This window comes from Bison bison, unplaced genomic scaffold, assembly GCF_000754665.1.
Source record: "Bison bison bison isolate TAMUID 2011002044 unplaced genomic scaffold, Bison_UMD1.0 scf7180017864487, whole genome shotgun sequence".
NCBI lineage: Eukaryota > Metazoa > Chordata > Mammalia > Artiodactyla > Bovidae > Bison > Bison bison.
The window spans coordinates 5062878-5077018 of NW_011495047.1; the positions used below are offsets into that span (position 1 = coordinate 5062878).

General features: G+C 41.6%; 1 protein-coding gene across 2 annotated transcripts in view; it reads left to right on the forward strand.

Moving 5' to 3' along the window:
- Positions 1–14141, forward strand: part of LOC105005181 (24-hydroxycholesterol 7-alpha-hydroxylase) — a 103021-nt gene that overhangs the window by 80620 nt on the left and 8260 nt on the right. Inside the window, exon 12 of one of the 2 annotated variants that reach the window (XM_010863075.1) lies at positions 1574–2777. The exons of the other annotated variant lie outside the window; for it this stretch is intronic. Coding sequence (XP_010861377.1) covers positions 1574–1645 — 72 coding nt within the window. The 3' untranslated portion in view covers positions 1646–2777. Of the gene's footprint in view, positions 1–1573; positions 2778–14141 lie in introns of those variants that run through there. 2 annotated transcript variants of the gene reach the window in all.

The window sequence follows — 14141 nt, forward strand, 5'->3', positions numbered from 1 at the left end:
GTTGTTCCATGTCCAGTTCTAACTGTTGCTTCCTGACCTGCATACAAATTTCTCAAGAGGCAGATCAGGTGGTCTGGTATTCCCATCTCTTTCAAAATTTTCCACAGTTTATTGTGATCCACACAGTCAAAGGCTTTGGCATAGTCAAGAAAGCAGAAATAGATGTTTTTCTGGAACTCTCTTGCTTTTTCGATGATCCAGCAGATGTTGGCAATTTGATCTCTGGTTCCTCTGCCTTTTCTAAAACCAGCTTGAACATCTGGAAGTTCATGGTTCACGTATTGCTGAAGCCTGGCTTGGAGAATTTTGAGCATTACTTTACTAGCGTGTGAGATGAGTGCAATTGTGTTGTAGTATGAGCATTCTTTGGCATTGCCTTTCTTTGGGATTGGAATGAAAACTGACCTTTTCCAGTCCTGTGGCCACTGCTGAGTTTTCCAAATTTGCTGGCATATTGAGTGCAACACTTTCACAGCATCATCTTTCAGGATTTGAAATAGCTCAACTGGAATTCCATCACTTCCACTAGCTTTGTTCGTAGTGATGCTTTCTAGGTCCACTATAGTAGTGGTTTGCACCATCAACACCATGTTGTCTTATGAACATCAGTAACATGTGTCATAGAAGTCTCACTCAGCAATTATAAATGAGGTGTCAGATATTGGGGGCCAGAAATGTATTGAAAGACCTTTATTTGTGGTATCCTCTTCACCCAGCTAAAGTGAAGGGTGAGTCCCAGGCTCATAGCCGTGGGATATGTGAAAGTGTGAAGAAACTGCTATTAGAATAAGGGATTGTACTGATGAACCTATTTGCAGGGCAGCAAAGGAGATGCAGACACAGAGACCAGACTTGTGGACACAGCGGGGGAAAAGAGAGGGCGGGACAAATGGAGAGCGTAGCATGGAAACATGTACATTACCATATGTAAAACAGACAGCCAGTGGAAACTTGCTGTATGACCCAGGGAGCTCAAACCAGTGCTCTGTGACAGCCTAGAGGGCAGGGATGGGGTTGGAGGTGTGAAAGAGGCTCAAGATGGACGGGACATGTGTATACCTCTGGCCGATTCATGTTGATGTATGGCAGAAACCAACACAATATGGCAAAGCAATTATCCTCCAATTAAAAATAAATAAATTTCTTTAAAAGAGTAAGGGATTGCCTCCTTTTCTGTCCCTTGAATAGTAGTGTTAATCACTCAGTCGTGTCCGGCTCTTTGTGACCCCATGGACTGTGGCCCGCCAGGCTCCTCTGTCCATGGGATTCTCCAGGCAAGAATACTGGAGTGGATTTCTATCCCCACTCCAGAGGATCTTCCCAACCCAGGGATCGAACCTAGGTCTCCCGCATTGCAGGAAGATTCTTTACTGTCTGAGCTACAGGGAAGATCCACCCCTTGAATAGAAGGCTAAAATTGATGCTAGCCATGGAGAACTCATCAAGTAAAACCGTCCAGCCTTCCAAACCTAAACTCTGCCTTTCGGGAACAATCACACTGACTAAACCTTAGGTCCATACTGTTGGCTTACGTCCCTTAACTTCTATCCTCTTTCTGCATTTCTGCTTTTAGAGTTCTCTCCACTTGGTGGGTGTCCAGCAGCCGGAAGGACGATGCCGGATTCAGTTTAAACAAAGAAAATGATGTCTGCTGGAGGGCCAGGGCCATCTGGAGGAATGACTGCCTCCCATCCAGTAGCCTGGCGGCACCTAGACCTGAGTTTGACAAGAACACGTCACTTAATTTTATTTTAGGATTTAGTTCAAGACAATGTCCAGGTGGCATGTGTATTTGGTATTTTAAGTGTAGACGAAGAATCAGACATCACTCTCACTGATACTGAGGCCCCAGTACAGGGTAAAACATTTCAGTGATCCAAAAAGAGGTATTCTTCAGAAGTTGGCATTGGTTTCATACATTACTGCAACAGTCCCCAAACTCTTTCGCACCAGACACCGGTTTCATGGAAGACAATTTTTCCACAGATCAGTGTGGGAGGCAGAGTTTTCGGTTTCTCCCACCACTCACCTCCTGCTGTGTGGACTGGTTCCTAACAGGCCAGGGCCCAATACTGATTCGTGATTGGGGATCCCTGCATTATTATATCAAAACTTTAAATAGAAATAATGTCATTTGAATGAAATTTTTCATACATTAAATTCACTGTGAGGACAACATACTTTAACTTCTATTTTGAAAAAAGGCTAATAGTCTTAGACTTGAAAGAGTATTAAATGATGATTTCTGGAAAGTTGCTATTTTTCTTAATATGATTCTTAACTAGCAATTGGAATTCTTAAACCACTATTAATTTAATTATTTATGAAACATGTCTAATGCTAAATATATGAAGAAAATGATCACTTTCTAAGACCTGTGAAGTCAGGGATCATGTCTGACACTCATTTCTATCCTCCATTCTGCCTAGGACAGCACTTCTCTATAGGGTATATTCAATATATGTATGTTGACTGATTTATTCATTTGTATTTTAATTAAGACGAAAGCACCCTTTTGATTCAAGGTGTTTATAATTGTAGTTGAAGAGATAATATTTTTCCTAATTTATAGAAGCTCTAAGTGACGTGTCAAGTCAAATAACATTTCAATCTACTACTTAAAACTTTCGCCTGAAATATTTACTATGAAATCCAGAAAAGAAATCCTATCATGTTCAGGGGAAATATATGACCCCAATCACAGTGTGATTTGTCCTCTAAGAGTCAATAAAATGCCATCTGCCTCCTTGGTTTCACAATAAATAAGCTTTGCAGTACGTGTGTCCTCTGGATTATTTGCTCCCCTGTGCTAGAATTATCCCGTGGGGTTGAAAACGATTGCTTACTCATCTGTCTCCCACCAATGGGCAGATAACTCGCTAGGAGAAAATTAAGTACTTTGGAATGCATTAACTCTTTGGGACTAATACAGTGATTTTGAAGCTTAGCTAGCAGCTTGCCGCTTAGCTTAGCAGGCTGGGGGTCTGAGGACTGAAGGGAGTGAAGAAGGCAGTTGAAAATCCACAGGAGAGCTGAGAACTGCGGACCACTACTGGGCAGTTCTTCTAAATATGGCAGATGTGCTTCCAGGGAAGGCGTGTCCTCTTCCAAACAGCTGGGGCTCACAGCCAAACATGGTATTTGCAAATGATAGACACTTGAGCTAAATCTGCAGACATTTGGGGCTAGTGTTTATCTCCTTATTATTGTTTGGTAAGGTTGAAGTTAGCTGGCAAGTTTATGCACTTAAAAAAAAAAAACTGCCCAGATGTGGGAGATCTATAACCTTTGAAATCAAGCGCGGTAAGAGGAATATACTTGGAGGTCCTTATTTCTTTTCCTTTTTTTGGTAAATTAATTATTTTAATTGGAGGCTAATTAATTTACAATATTGTAGTGGTTTTTGCCATACATTGACATGAATCCGCCATGGGTGTACATGTGTTCCCCAACCCGAACCCCACTCCCACCTCCCTCCCCATCCCATCCCTCAGGGTCATCCCAGTGCACCAGCCCCGAACACCCTATCTCATGCATTAAACCTGGACTGGTGATCTGTTTCATATATGATAATATACATGTTTCAATGCCATTCTCCCAAATCATCCCACCCTCGCCTTCTCCCACAACGTCCAAAAGTCTGTTCTTTTTCTCTGTGTCTCTTTTGCTGTCTCGCATATAGGGTCATCGTTACCATCTTTCTAAATTCCATATATATGCATGTTATACTGATTGGTGTTTTTCTTTCTGACTTACTTCGCTCTGTGTAATAGGCTGCAGTTTCATCCGCCTCATTAGAACTGATTCAGATGCATTCTTTTTAATAGCTGAGGAATACTCCATTGTGTATATGTACCTCAGCTTTCTTATCTATTCACCTGCTGATGGACATCTAGGTTGCTTCCATGTCCAAGCTATTGTAAACAGTGCTGCGATGAACACTGGGGTACACGTGTCTCTAATTCTGGTTTCCTTGGTATGTATGCCCAGCAGTGGGATTGCTGGGTCATATGGCCATTCTATTTCCATTTTTTTAAGGAATCTCCACACTGTTCTCCATCCTGGCTGTACCTGTTTGCATTCCCACCAACAATGTAAGAAGGTTCCCTTTTCTCCACACCCTCTCCAGCATTTATTGCTTGTAGACTTTTGGATGGCAGCCATTCTGACTGGCGTGAGATGGTACCCCATTGTGGTTTTGATTTGTATTTCTCTGATAATGAGTGATGTTGAGCATCTTTTCATGTGTTTATTAACCATCTGTATGTCTTCTTTAGAGAAATGTCTGTTTAGTTCCTTGGTCCATTTTTTGATTGGGTCGTTTATTTTTCTGGAATTGAGCTGCTTGTATATTTTTGAGATTAATTCTTTGTCAGTTGCTTCGTTTGCTATCATTTTCTCCCATTCTGAAGGCTGTCTTTTCACCTTGCTTCTAGTTTCCTTCATTGTGCAAAAGCTTTTAAGTTTAATTAGATCCCATTTGTTTATTTTTGCTTTTGTTTCCATTACTCTGGGAGGTGTGTCATAGAGAATCCTATTTCTTTTTATTTCCCTAGCCTGAGATTTTATATAGGGTTTCCCACATGGCTCAATGGTAAAGAATCTGTCTGCCAATGCAGGAGATGTGGGAGACATGGGTTCGATCCCTGGGTCGGGAAGATCCCCTGGAGGAGAAAATGGCAAGCTACTCCATTATTCTTGCCTGGAAAATTCCAAGGACAGAGGAGCCTGGTAGGCTACAGTCCAGGCGGTCACAAAGAGTCAGATGTGACTGAACCCAGCACACACAACACATACTAATCGAAGGTGTGTATATATATATATAAAGTATATATTTATATGTACTAACTTGAGTTTTCCACAAAGTGGAGCCTAAGACAGATTTGTATGCAGTGCAGAGAGTTCATTTGAGACATGCTCCCAGGCAGCAAACGTAAGGGATCAGAAAGAATATGCCACAATCAAGTTATGTTATTAAGGTAGGCATCCCAGCCCCTATTTCAAAGGAGAAGCCATGAGAGATGAGGGGACCATGTTCAAGGGCATGTGAGGAGTGGCTGGAGCATGGTAGGGTGAGGAGCATGGGATTCTGCATGTAGTTTTGATCACGTTTTAATAGAAATGTGAGATCATCTATGTGCAGAACATCCTTGTGGAGGCAGCCATTCAGGCTCATGTGATAATTAATATTAACCCTCCTTTTTCGTGTCCCTGCAAAGGGCTTATAACTTCGTGTTTACTTAGCAGCCTGAAACAGAGAAGAGCTCACGTATTTACTGATGGAATTGCAGAACTAAATGGTAGTGCCACTGGAAACTTGTAATTAATGCAGGAAATGGGAAAGGAGGGGCCATTAAAACTGAAATTAGGAAGTCACCTGCTGAAACTTAAATGTGAGCTTTTAGATAGAGTATGTACTCATTAAAAGGCATGTCCTTTCAAGATTTTAACGTGGACAAAAAAGGAAATGTCTAAGCCTGCTCAGGCTATATAACAAAATACCGTAGAATGGGTGGCTGTAAACCACAGAAATGCAGCTCTCACAGTTCTGAAGGTGGGCAAGTTCAAGACCAAGCTGCCAGCATGGTTGAGTTCTACTGAGACCCTCTTCCTGGTAAGGTCAGTAATTTCTCAATGTCCTCACACGGTAGAAGGAGTAAGGGATCTCTCTGAGGTCTCTTGTAAGAATAGCCATTCCCTTCATGAGGGCTCCACCCTATTCTCATGACCTAATCGACCCCAAAAGGCCCCAGCTCCTAATGTCATCAGCTTTGGGAGGATTGAACGTGTGAACTTGGGGAAGGCACAAATATTTAGACCACAGCAGGAAGTAATCCTCCATAGTTGCTCAACTTTCTAAGTAGAATCGAAAGGATTTTGTTCCAATGGAAGACCCTGGACAGCATTTGGAAATGCAGGTGATTCCTCCTCTTTTGGGCCCTCAATCTCTTGATAGAGCAGCCAGGAGCCTGGGATTGTCTCTGTGAGCATCCACATGGGAGTAGACCATGATACTTGGCTTTAATCCGCATAGCATCTTTTTTTTGTTTAAGTTTTTAGAATGAATGTCTCCATGTTTCTTCATTAATGTTGGGTCTGGGTAAGTGAAATGAACTTATCAAAGTTTTACTGTTAGTTTTAAAATCTTGTTTTTTGTTATTTTAATGAATGGCTGTGGGTGGTTACTAACAAGGGTACACCTATATTAAACTATTTTCTTGATGAACTGCCTGTTATTACATTCTAGAAGCCAACCATATGAGCTTCTGTCACTTGAATAATTACTGTGAGGCACTTTGCTAAGCCCATTGCACTCACCCACTTTTATTCTCACAATAATCCCACGTGTCAAGTGGGTTTCTATGATTATCATCCCTGTTTTACAAACCAGAGAAATAGACTTTGGAGAGACTGAGTGATATACTTGAGGTCACACATCGAGGAAGTGGCAGAGGCAGGATTTGAACCCAGGGAGTCTGGTTCCGGGGCACAGCCTCTTAACAAACAGCGTGGCATCCTTCTCTCTCGCTCTTTTGGAAAAAACATTTTAATCTTTTTTTTTTTTTTTGACCTCACAATAAGGCATGTGGGTTCTTAGTTTCCCAACCAGGGATCGAACCCATGCGTCCTACATTGGAAGCTCAGGGTCTTAACCACTGGACCACCAGGGAAGCCCCACTGCATCTTCCTAAAGAGAAAAGTATTCCTCATGAGAGACAACCCCATTAACCTTGTCACCGTAATCCACATTCTGGGTTCTCTGTTAAGTCTGAGGGAAAGCTGGATAATTTGTCACATAGCCTGCATTACAAACGGAAAAGGAAAAGAACCGTTGTTGCCTACCAGTGTCCTTCCTCGTCAGCTTCTGTCTCCAGAGCCTCCAGGCACCACCCTTCCTTGTGAGTATTATACAGTGGACCAGCTTCAGAGGAAGTGTAGCATATAAGAGAGAGGGCCATTTGTTTGAAGAAAAATATCTGATAAAAATGCATCTTTTTAGTGAGGTCATATAAATACAAATTTTGGGAAAAACGTTATAAATTCTAATGATATATTTTAGCAGGCGCTGTCTATTAATAGTAATTGACTTTTTTTTAAACAGTGTTCTACCTTGTTTCTTCACAAAAATAGCCCTGGTCATTAGAGCTTCACTAGGCAATAGGTAAGGAAGATATATGGATTTTTCTCCTTCTGGCAGAGACAGCAACTAGATGAAATCTGAACAGTCTTAGTTTAAGCTTTGTCTTCAGGTGACTTAGAAACTGGGGAAGAGTTATTTTGAAAGCACTTAAAGGAAGGGAAATGATGTTTACTTCACAAGGCCTATAAACTTTGGTTTGATTTTTATTGTTATTACTGGAAAGAAACATGTTAGAATCATAGTACAGAATTGGAGAGATCAAACATCCCGGCTTTGCTGCTTAAGAAGCTGAAATCCAAGCTGGAGAAATGTCATGTGCCCTTGTAGGATGTGCAGTGACTAGTGAAGACAGCCCTCTGGGTGAGTGGGTGAGACGGTTTAAATGAATGAATGATTCTTTGAAGACCCAAAAAAACCAAAATGGAACAAATGAGTAAATATCTAACTTCTTTTGGCAGCAAAACTTTTCTTTCTAAAACATATTAGTTTCTAGATCTCCCAGGGAAAAAAAGCAGAGAAATCCAACTCAACATTTAGCTGACTAACACTTTGTTAGTCATGAGGTCACAAAGTACCTGTTCATTAACATATGAGACTAACCATGGCAGAAATAACTGTTAAACTAAGACATATTGTTTTTTTCTACTTTTAAAAGTAAAGAAAACAGCAATTAAAAACAGTGGGAAAATCCAGTTGATATCCTAACTGAAAGTCGCTCAGTGGTCATGGCCAACTCTTTTTGGGACTCCATGGAGACTGTAGCCCGCCCGGCTCCTCTGTCCATGGAATTCTCCAGGCAAGAATACTGGAGTGGGTAGCCATTCCCTTCTCCAGGGGATCATCCTAATCCTGGGATCAAACCCGGGTCTCCTGCATTGCAGGCAGATTCTTTACCACCTGAGCCACCAGGGAAAGCCCAAAGCTCCCTGAAATAGGAGATAGGAAGCAACTGTCATATAAAAGAAGAATAATGGTTGTACTGTGAGAACATACAAGTTCAAGCTCTGGCTTTGTCCTTCAGCTTCATATAAGAATCAGCAAATCAGTTCAGACCTCTACGCTTCAGTTTACTCACAAGTTAAAGGTACACTGTGCACTTAATTCAGAAGACTATGTATGGGAGGGACAACTGGGTGTGTGTGTGTGTGTGTGTGTGTGTGTGTGTGTGTGTATGCACGTGTGCGCACACATGCTTAGTCACTCAATCATGAACAACTTTTTGTGACCCCATGGGACAACCAGATATTCACATGCAAAAGAATAAAGTTGGAACCCTATCTCACACAATATAAAAGAATAAGCTCAAAATAAATCAAAGATATATGTAACAAGCTAAACCGGACATCACCAAAATGAAAAACATCTTTGCTTCAAAGGAAGGGATTCAGAGTAGAATTAGGGATGGTGTCTAGTGCCGAGAAAAAGGGGTGAGTGCTGCTCCTCTGCAATGTTTCAAGCCTGCCTCGGGCATCATTGCTGTCCACAGAATTCCCATAGCCTCCTGTGGCTTCTGTGCCTTGCTCAGCATGGCTAGGGACTTTGCAATCTGTCTTCTCTTCTGCCTGGACTCCCTAGGTCTCAGATCTTCAGCAGACTCAGGTTGACCATCTCACCAGACTTCACCAGACTCCACCCCACTCCATCAGACTGGGATTGGCCGTCTCACTGCTCGCCAGCCTAGTGGAAGCTCTTTCTATTTAGGAAGAATCTCTCTGCTCCCTGCTTCTCCAAGCCTCACTGTACTGTCCCCAAAACTCAATTCTACTTGTTATTAAAGAGTTGGCCTTGATTGCTCATAAAACTCACAACCGAGCTAAATTTTAAGGACAGAAATGGCTTAAATTTAAAAATTTTCCAGGAAGTGATGAAAAATAGTTATGTTCCATTATTCTGGTACAGCAAAGACAAGAACGAACAGAATAGTTAAACTGCTATATTAGAGCATGCTAAAGGTTTATAAATATCTTGATGCAATGATACCATGAGTTGAAGATAATAATGGTGAGTTAAACCAATAATAATAAGCATACATTGATTGAATCCTTCCTTTGGTGTGGTTTAGGCACTTTTCCTGCCCTACCTTCTTTCAGGGAGAACAATTAAGAACGACATCCAGTAAGGAAATATTGATTTTGGCCCTCAGTTCCAAGAAATGTGATAAAATAATTCATAAAATAAGCATCCCCAAATTGTTTACAATACTTTCTTGAGGATGTTGGCTAAGATACCAGAGAGGCTTGTTTTATATTTGCTTACACTGGTGAAAATCATCAAAAGCGTTTTATTTTTCAATTCACTTACCCAGCAAAAGAAATAGAAGCAGAGTATTTACTTAAGGAAAAGAGCTTTCAAGGCAATGTTTTTCTCTGCAATACTTGACAGATTATCCACTGTCCCTTGGAGAGGACCCAGGGTGAAGACGAGAAGGCCTTCCTAGACTGACCAGTGGGGCTTAGGAGAAAAAGCTCTAAGCTGAGTCCAAGCTGCACAGTCATAGCTTCTAAGTCCTTTGTTCTCCTCTGCAGCATGAGAAGGCTGGCCTAGACTAGAGAAGCCACAAGACCCTCCACACTTTCACATGCCTCACATCCTCTGATTGCTATGCATACATGGTTGTGTGGTATGTATATACAATGAAATATCACTCAGCCATAAAGAGGAAGGAAATTGGGTCATTTGTAGTGTCTTGGATGGACTTAGAGTCCGTCATACAGAATAAAGGAAGTCAGAAAGAGAAAAACAAGTATCATATATTAACGCATATATATCAGTTCATTTCAGTTCAACTGCTCAGTCATGTCCGACTCTTTGTGACCCCGTGGACTGCAGCACACCAGGCCTCCCTGTCCATCACCAACTCCCAGAGTTTACTCAAACTCATGTCCATTGAGTCAGTGATGCCATCCAACCATCTCATCCTCTGTCGTTCCCTTCTCCTGTCTTCAATTTTTTCCCAGCATCAGGGTCTTTTCCAATGAGTCAATTCTTCACATCAAGTGGCCAAAGTATTGGAGTTTCAGCTTCAGCATCAGTCCTTCCAATGAATATTCAGGACTGATTTCTTTAAGGATTGACTGGTTTGAACGAATATATATGGAATCTAGAAAAATGGTGCAGATAAATCTATTTGCAAGGCAAGAACAGAGTTGCAGCCATAGGGAACAGACACGTGGCCATGGGTGGGGGATGGGATGAATTGGGCGATTAGGATTAATGTGTGTGCACTGCCGTGTATAAAATAGATAGCAAGTGGGAACTTACTGCGTAGTGCAAGGAGCTCAGCTCAGTGCTCTGTAGTGACCTGGAGGAATGGGATGAGGGGGACGGTGGGAGGTCCAAGAGGGAGGGGATATTTGTATACATATAGCTGATTCACTTCTTGGTACAGCAGAAAGTAACACAACATTGTAAAGCAAATCTACCCCCCAAAAATAATAAATAAATATTGCATTAGTAGGTGTCTATTAAAGGCAGAATTTGTGGGGTAAATAAGTCCTAGCCACAGGCCTTTCTGCATGAAGGAGATGAAGGGGATGAAGGGCAAGGCAGCTAGAAGCAGTGGAAAGAACACTGACTGTAAGCTCAAACATCTCCATCTCGGTTCTGGCTCCTGCATTTACAAGCTCTCTTACTACTTGACCTCTCTTGGCCACAGTTTCCCAGCCTATAAAACAGGAAAATGATACTAGCTGGCTCATCCTGGTGGTTAAGACAGATCATTGTGAACTCTGTTGTTTCTAAAGTATCATTCAGTTTTGAGATACAACCATGATAAAAGACAGGTCTAGATCAACTTGCCCACCCCTAAGCTTCAATTTTCACTCCAACTCTCAGCACTGCTAGGCCTAGGAAATGTCTAGCTGTCATTTGGGGGAAACTCAATTGTATTTTTCTCCAGTAGCTATAAGCACTGCCCTCTGCTTGTCATGTCACACATGTCCTGACCCTTTCTTGCATGTTTAAACAAACAAGGCTCATATGGAGTCCACATACTTCATATTCTCCTCGACCAGCTTGCTGTGAACAGCTTCTGTTCTTTTCTAAGTAAAATTTCAAGGTTTATATCTCCCCGTTTTCTCTTGTGGAAGAGGCCACCATGAACTCTGGAGCTGGTTTTTTCCATGAAAATGCTCTTCATGAGAAGGTAAACATCAAAACTCAATATACAAGACAATAAATCTTGTCTAGTGAAGCACTGATGCTTTTGAACTGTGGTGTTGGAGAAGACTCTTGAGAGTCCCTTGGACTGCAAGGAGATCCAACCAGTCCATCCTAAAAGAAATCAGCCCTGAATATTAATTGGAAGGACTGATGCTGAAGCTGAAACTTCAATACTTTGGCCACCTGATGCGAAGAACCAACTCATTGGAAAAGACCCTGATGCTGGGAAAGATTGAAGGCAGGAGGAGAAGGGGATAACAGAGGATGATATAGTTGGATGGCATCACCAACTCAATGGACATGAGTTTGAGTAAGCTCCAGGAGTTGGTGATGGACAGGGAAGCCCGGAGTGCTGCAGTCCATAGGGTCACAAAGAGTCAGACATGACATAGTGACTGAACTGAACTGAGTGCCCAAGATGCACTTCCAACATTTTTTACCCATGTAGCATTAATTCATCCTCTGCTCAAAAGGAAAAATAAGTCCAAAATAAAATAAAAACTAAGGCATTCTCCTCTATAGGTCAGGATCTGAATTATAAATGGATGAAACTTGTAGAAACCACAATCCAGTTTGAAAGACTCTACATGTTGAGATTTGTGCTGAACTTTGTCTATATCATAATACAGCACTCGAGGAAATAGCATCATGGAAAGCCAGAAAATCACAGCTTGACCTCAAGAATGTCCTCATTAGAAGAGAAGTTAGAGCTTCTCCCTCCCAAAAGCTCATCTAAGATCATGTATCTATTACAACCCTGTGATAAGTACTAACATTGTCTTCATTTTTCACAAATTTTATTCATTTATTTTTAACTGTGTTGGGTCTTCATTGCTGCCGGGGGCTTTCTCTAGTTGCACTGTATGGGCTTCTCATTGCAGTGGTTTCTCTTGTTGCAGACAACAGGCTCTAGAGTTCGGGCTCTGTAGTTGCGGTGCACCAGCTTAGCTGCTCCGCAGCATGTGGGATCTTCCCAGACCTGTGTCCCCGCATTGGCAGTTGGATTTTTATCCACTGAACCACCAGAGAAGTTCTATCTTCATTTTTCAAAAGAGGAAACTGAGGCACAGAAGGGTTGAGTCATTTTCTAAGTCACACAGGGAGGAGGTGCGCAGCCAGGATTTAGCCCAGGCATTCTGGCTCCAAAATCTGTGCTATTGACTTCGCCTTAGCTTCCTCTTCCCTAGTCACTGTGAATGCTTTCCCCCAAAGAAATGAGTCACACAGAGGGTTCAGATATTGTGTTGAGGCTTTCAAATCCCCACACCTCTCTCTAAACACTAATTAGGCAATCATCTCGTCCAGTGCTTTATAAACCCAAACATATCTGAGATTTTTAAAGTCTCATGAAGCAGTGCTGTCTACCAGGAGGATCATTTAGTGCCTTTTAGTTCTTACTTGAAAAATCTGTTTTCCCTAAATCTTTTCACGCATACTATCATTGCCATCGTTGGGAGGAATAGCATATAATCAGAGGAAGGGGACTTAAACAGTGATGAAAAGCATTCATGCTGTCTAGCTTGTTAGCCTTGTTATGAAGATGCTTCAGTGATTTCATGCTGAAAACATCTACAGAACTCCATCCACATTCCATGAAGCCACAGGATCAATCTCCAGACCTCCTGTGTGGTAGGTGGCAAGTGCTGTACATGCTGAAGAGTCTGGATACATTTCCAACGAAACAGCCACCAGTTGGCAATGATTAGCATTTATAAGACTTGATAGTGTAGTTTGGGGGGCACGGAGGGGAAGGTAAATTCAACCTTTTACATATTCTTCCAGGCAACTAGTTTCTATTAAATATTGGCCTTACCATTGTATTTCAACTCACTGTCTGTTTCCCTTTCAACAGTCATCCTTTGCCATAATTGAGACAATTTCACCTAGGAAGAAAAGAATGGATTTAAATTAGGCAAATAGGAAATTAAACATCACTTTGATATGAGGTCAAATATGAGGAAGAAATGAACCATCTCAATGGATATTGAAAAGTTATTCAATATAATTGTTACCATTACTGATTTAAATAAATTATTTTACATTAAAAAAAGAACAAAATAGCTCATTGGTAATTTTTATACTGATTACATGTTGAAATGATAATGTTTGGGGTACACTGGGTTAAATAAAATATATTTTTAAAATTAAAAAGAAAAACAGCTATCCATTATACCACCAACACATGTGTGCATGTGCGTGCACACACACACACACACACACAGGTAGAACACATATTACTGGGACTTTCTGAATTATGGGCATCCATCCTTATCATGAGATTATATCAATAAATTGATATTTAGAAAAAGATAGAAAATAATAGATCATCATTAACCTCAGTGGGTGCTGAAATAACTGCTGCTATAAAAATCTAAGAGAGGCCAAAGAATCATGTCACCCCTCAGTTGTGGATGCCAAATCCACATCTTCCTGGATCCAGAGAACCATCCTGTCATCTGAAGCTGCCCTTCGGTTCAGTTCAGTTGAGTTCAGTCGTTCAGCCATGTCCAACTGTTTGCGACCCCATGAATTACAGCATGCCAGGGCTCCCTGTCCATCACCAACTCTTGGAATTCACACAAACCCATGTCCATCGAGTCAGTGATGCCATCCAACCACTCATCTTCTGTTGTCCCCTTCTCCTCCTGCCCTCAATCTTTCCTAGCATCAGGGTCTTTTCAAATGAGTCAGCTCCTTGCATCAGGTGGCCAAAGTATTGGAGTTTCAGCTTTAGCATCATTCCTTCCAAAGAAATCCCAGGGCTGATCTCCTTCCGAATGGACTGGTTTGATCTCCTTGCAGTCCAAGGGACTCTCAAGAATCTTCTCCAACATCATAG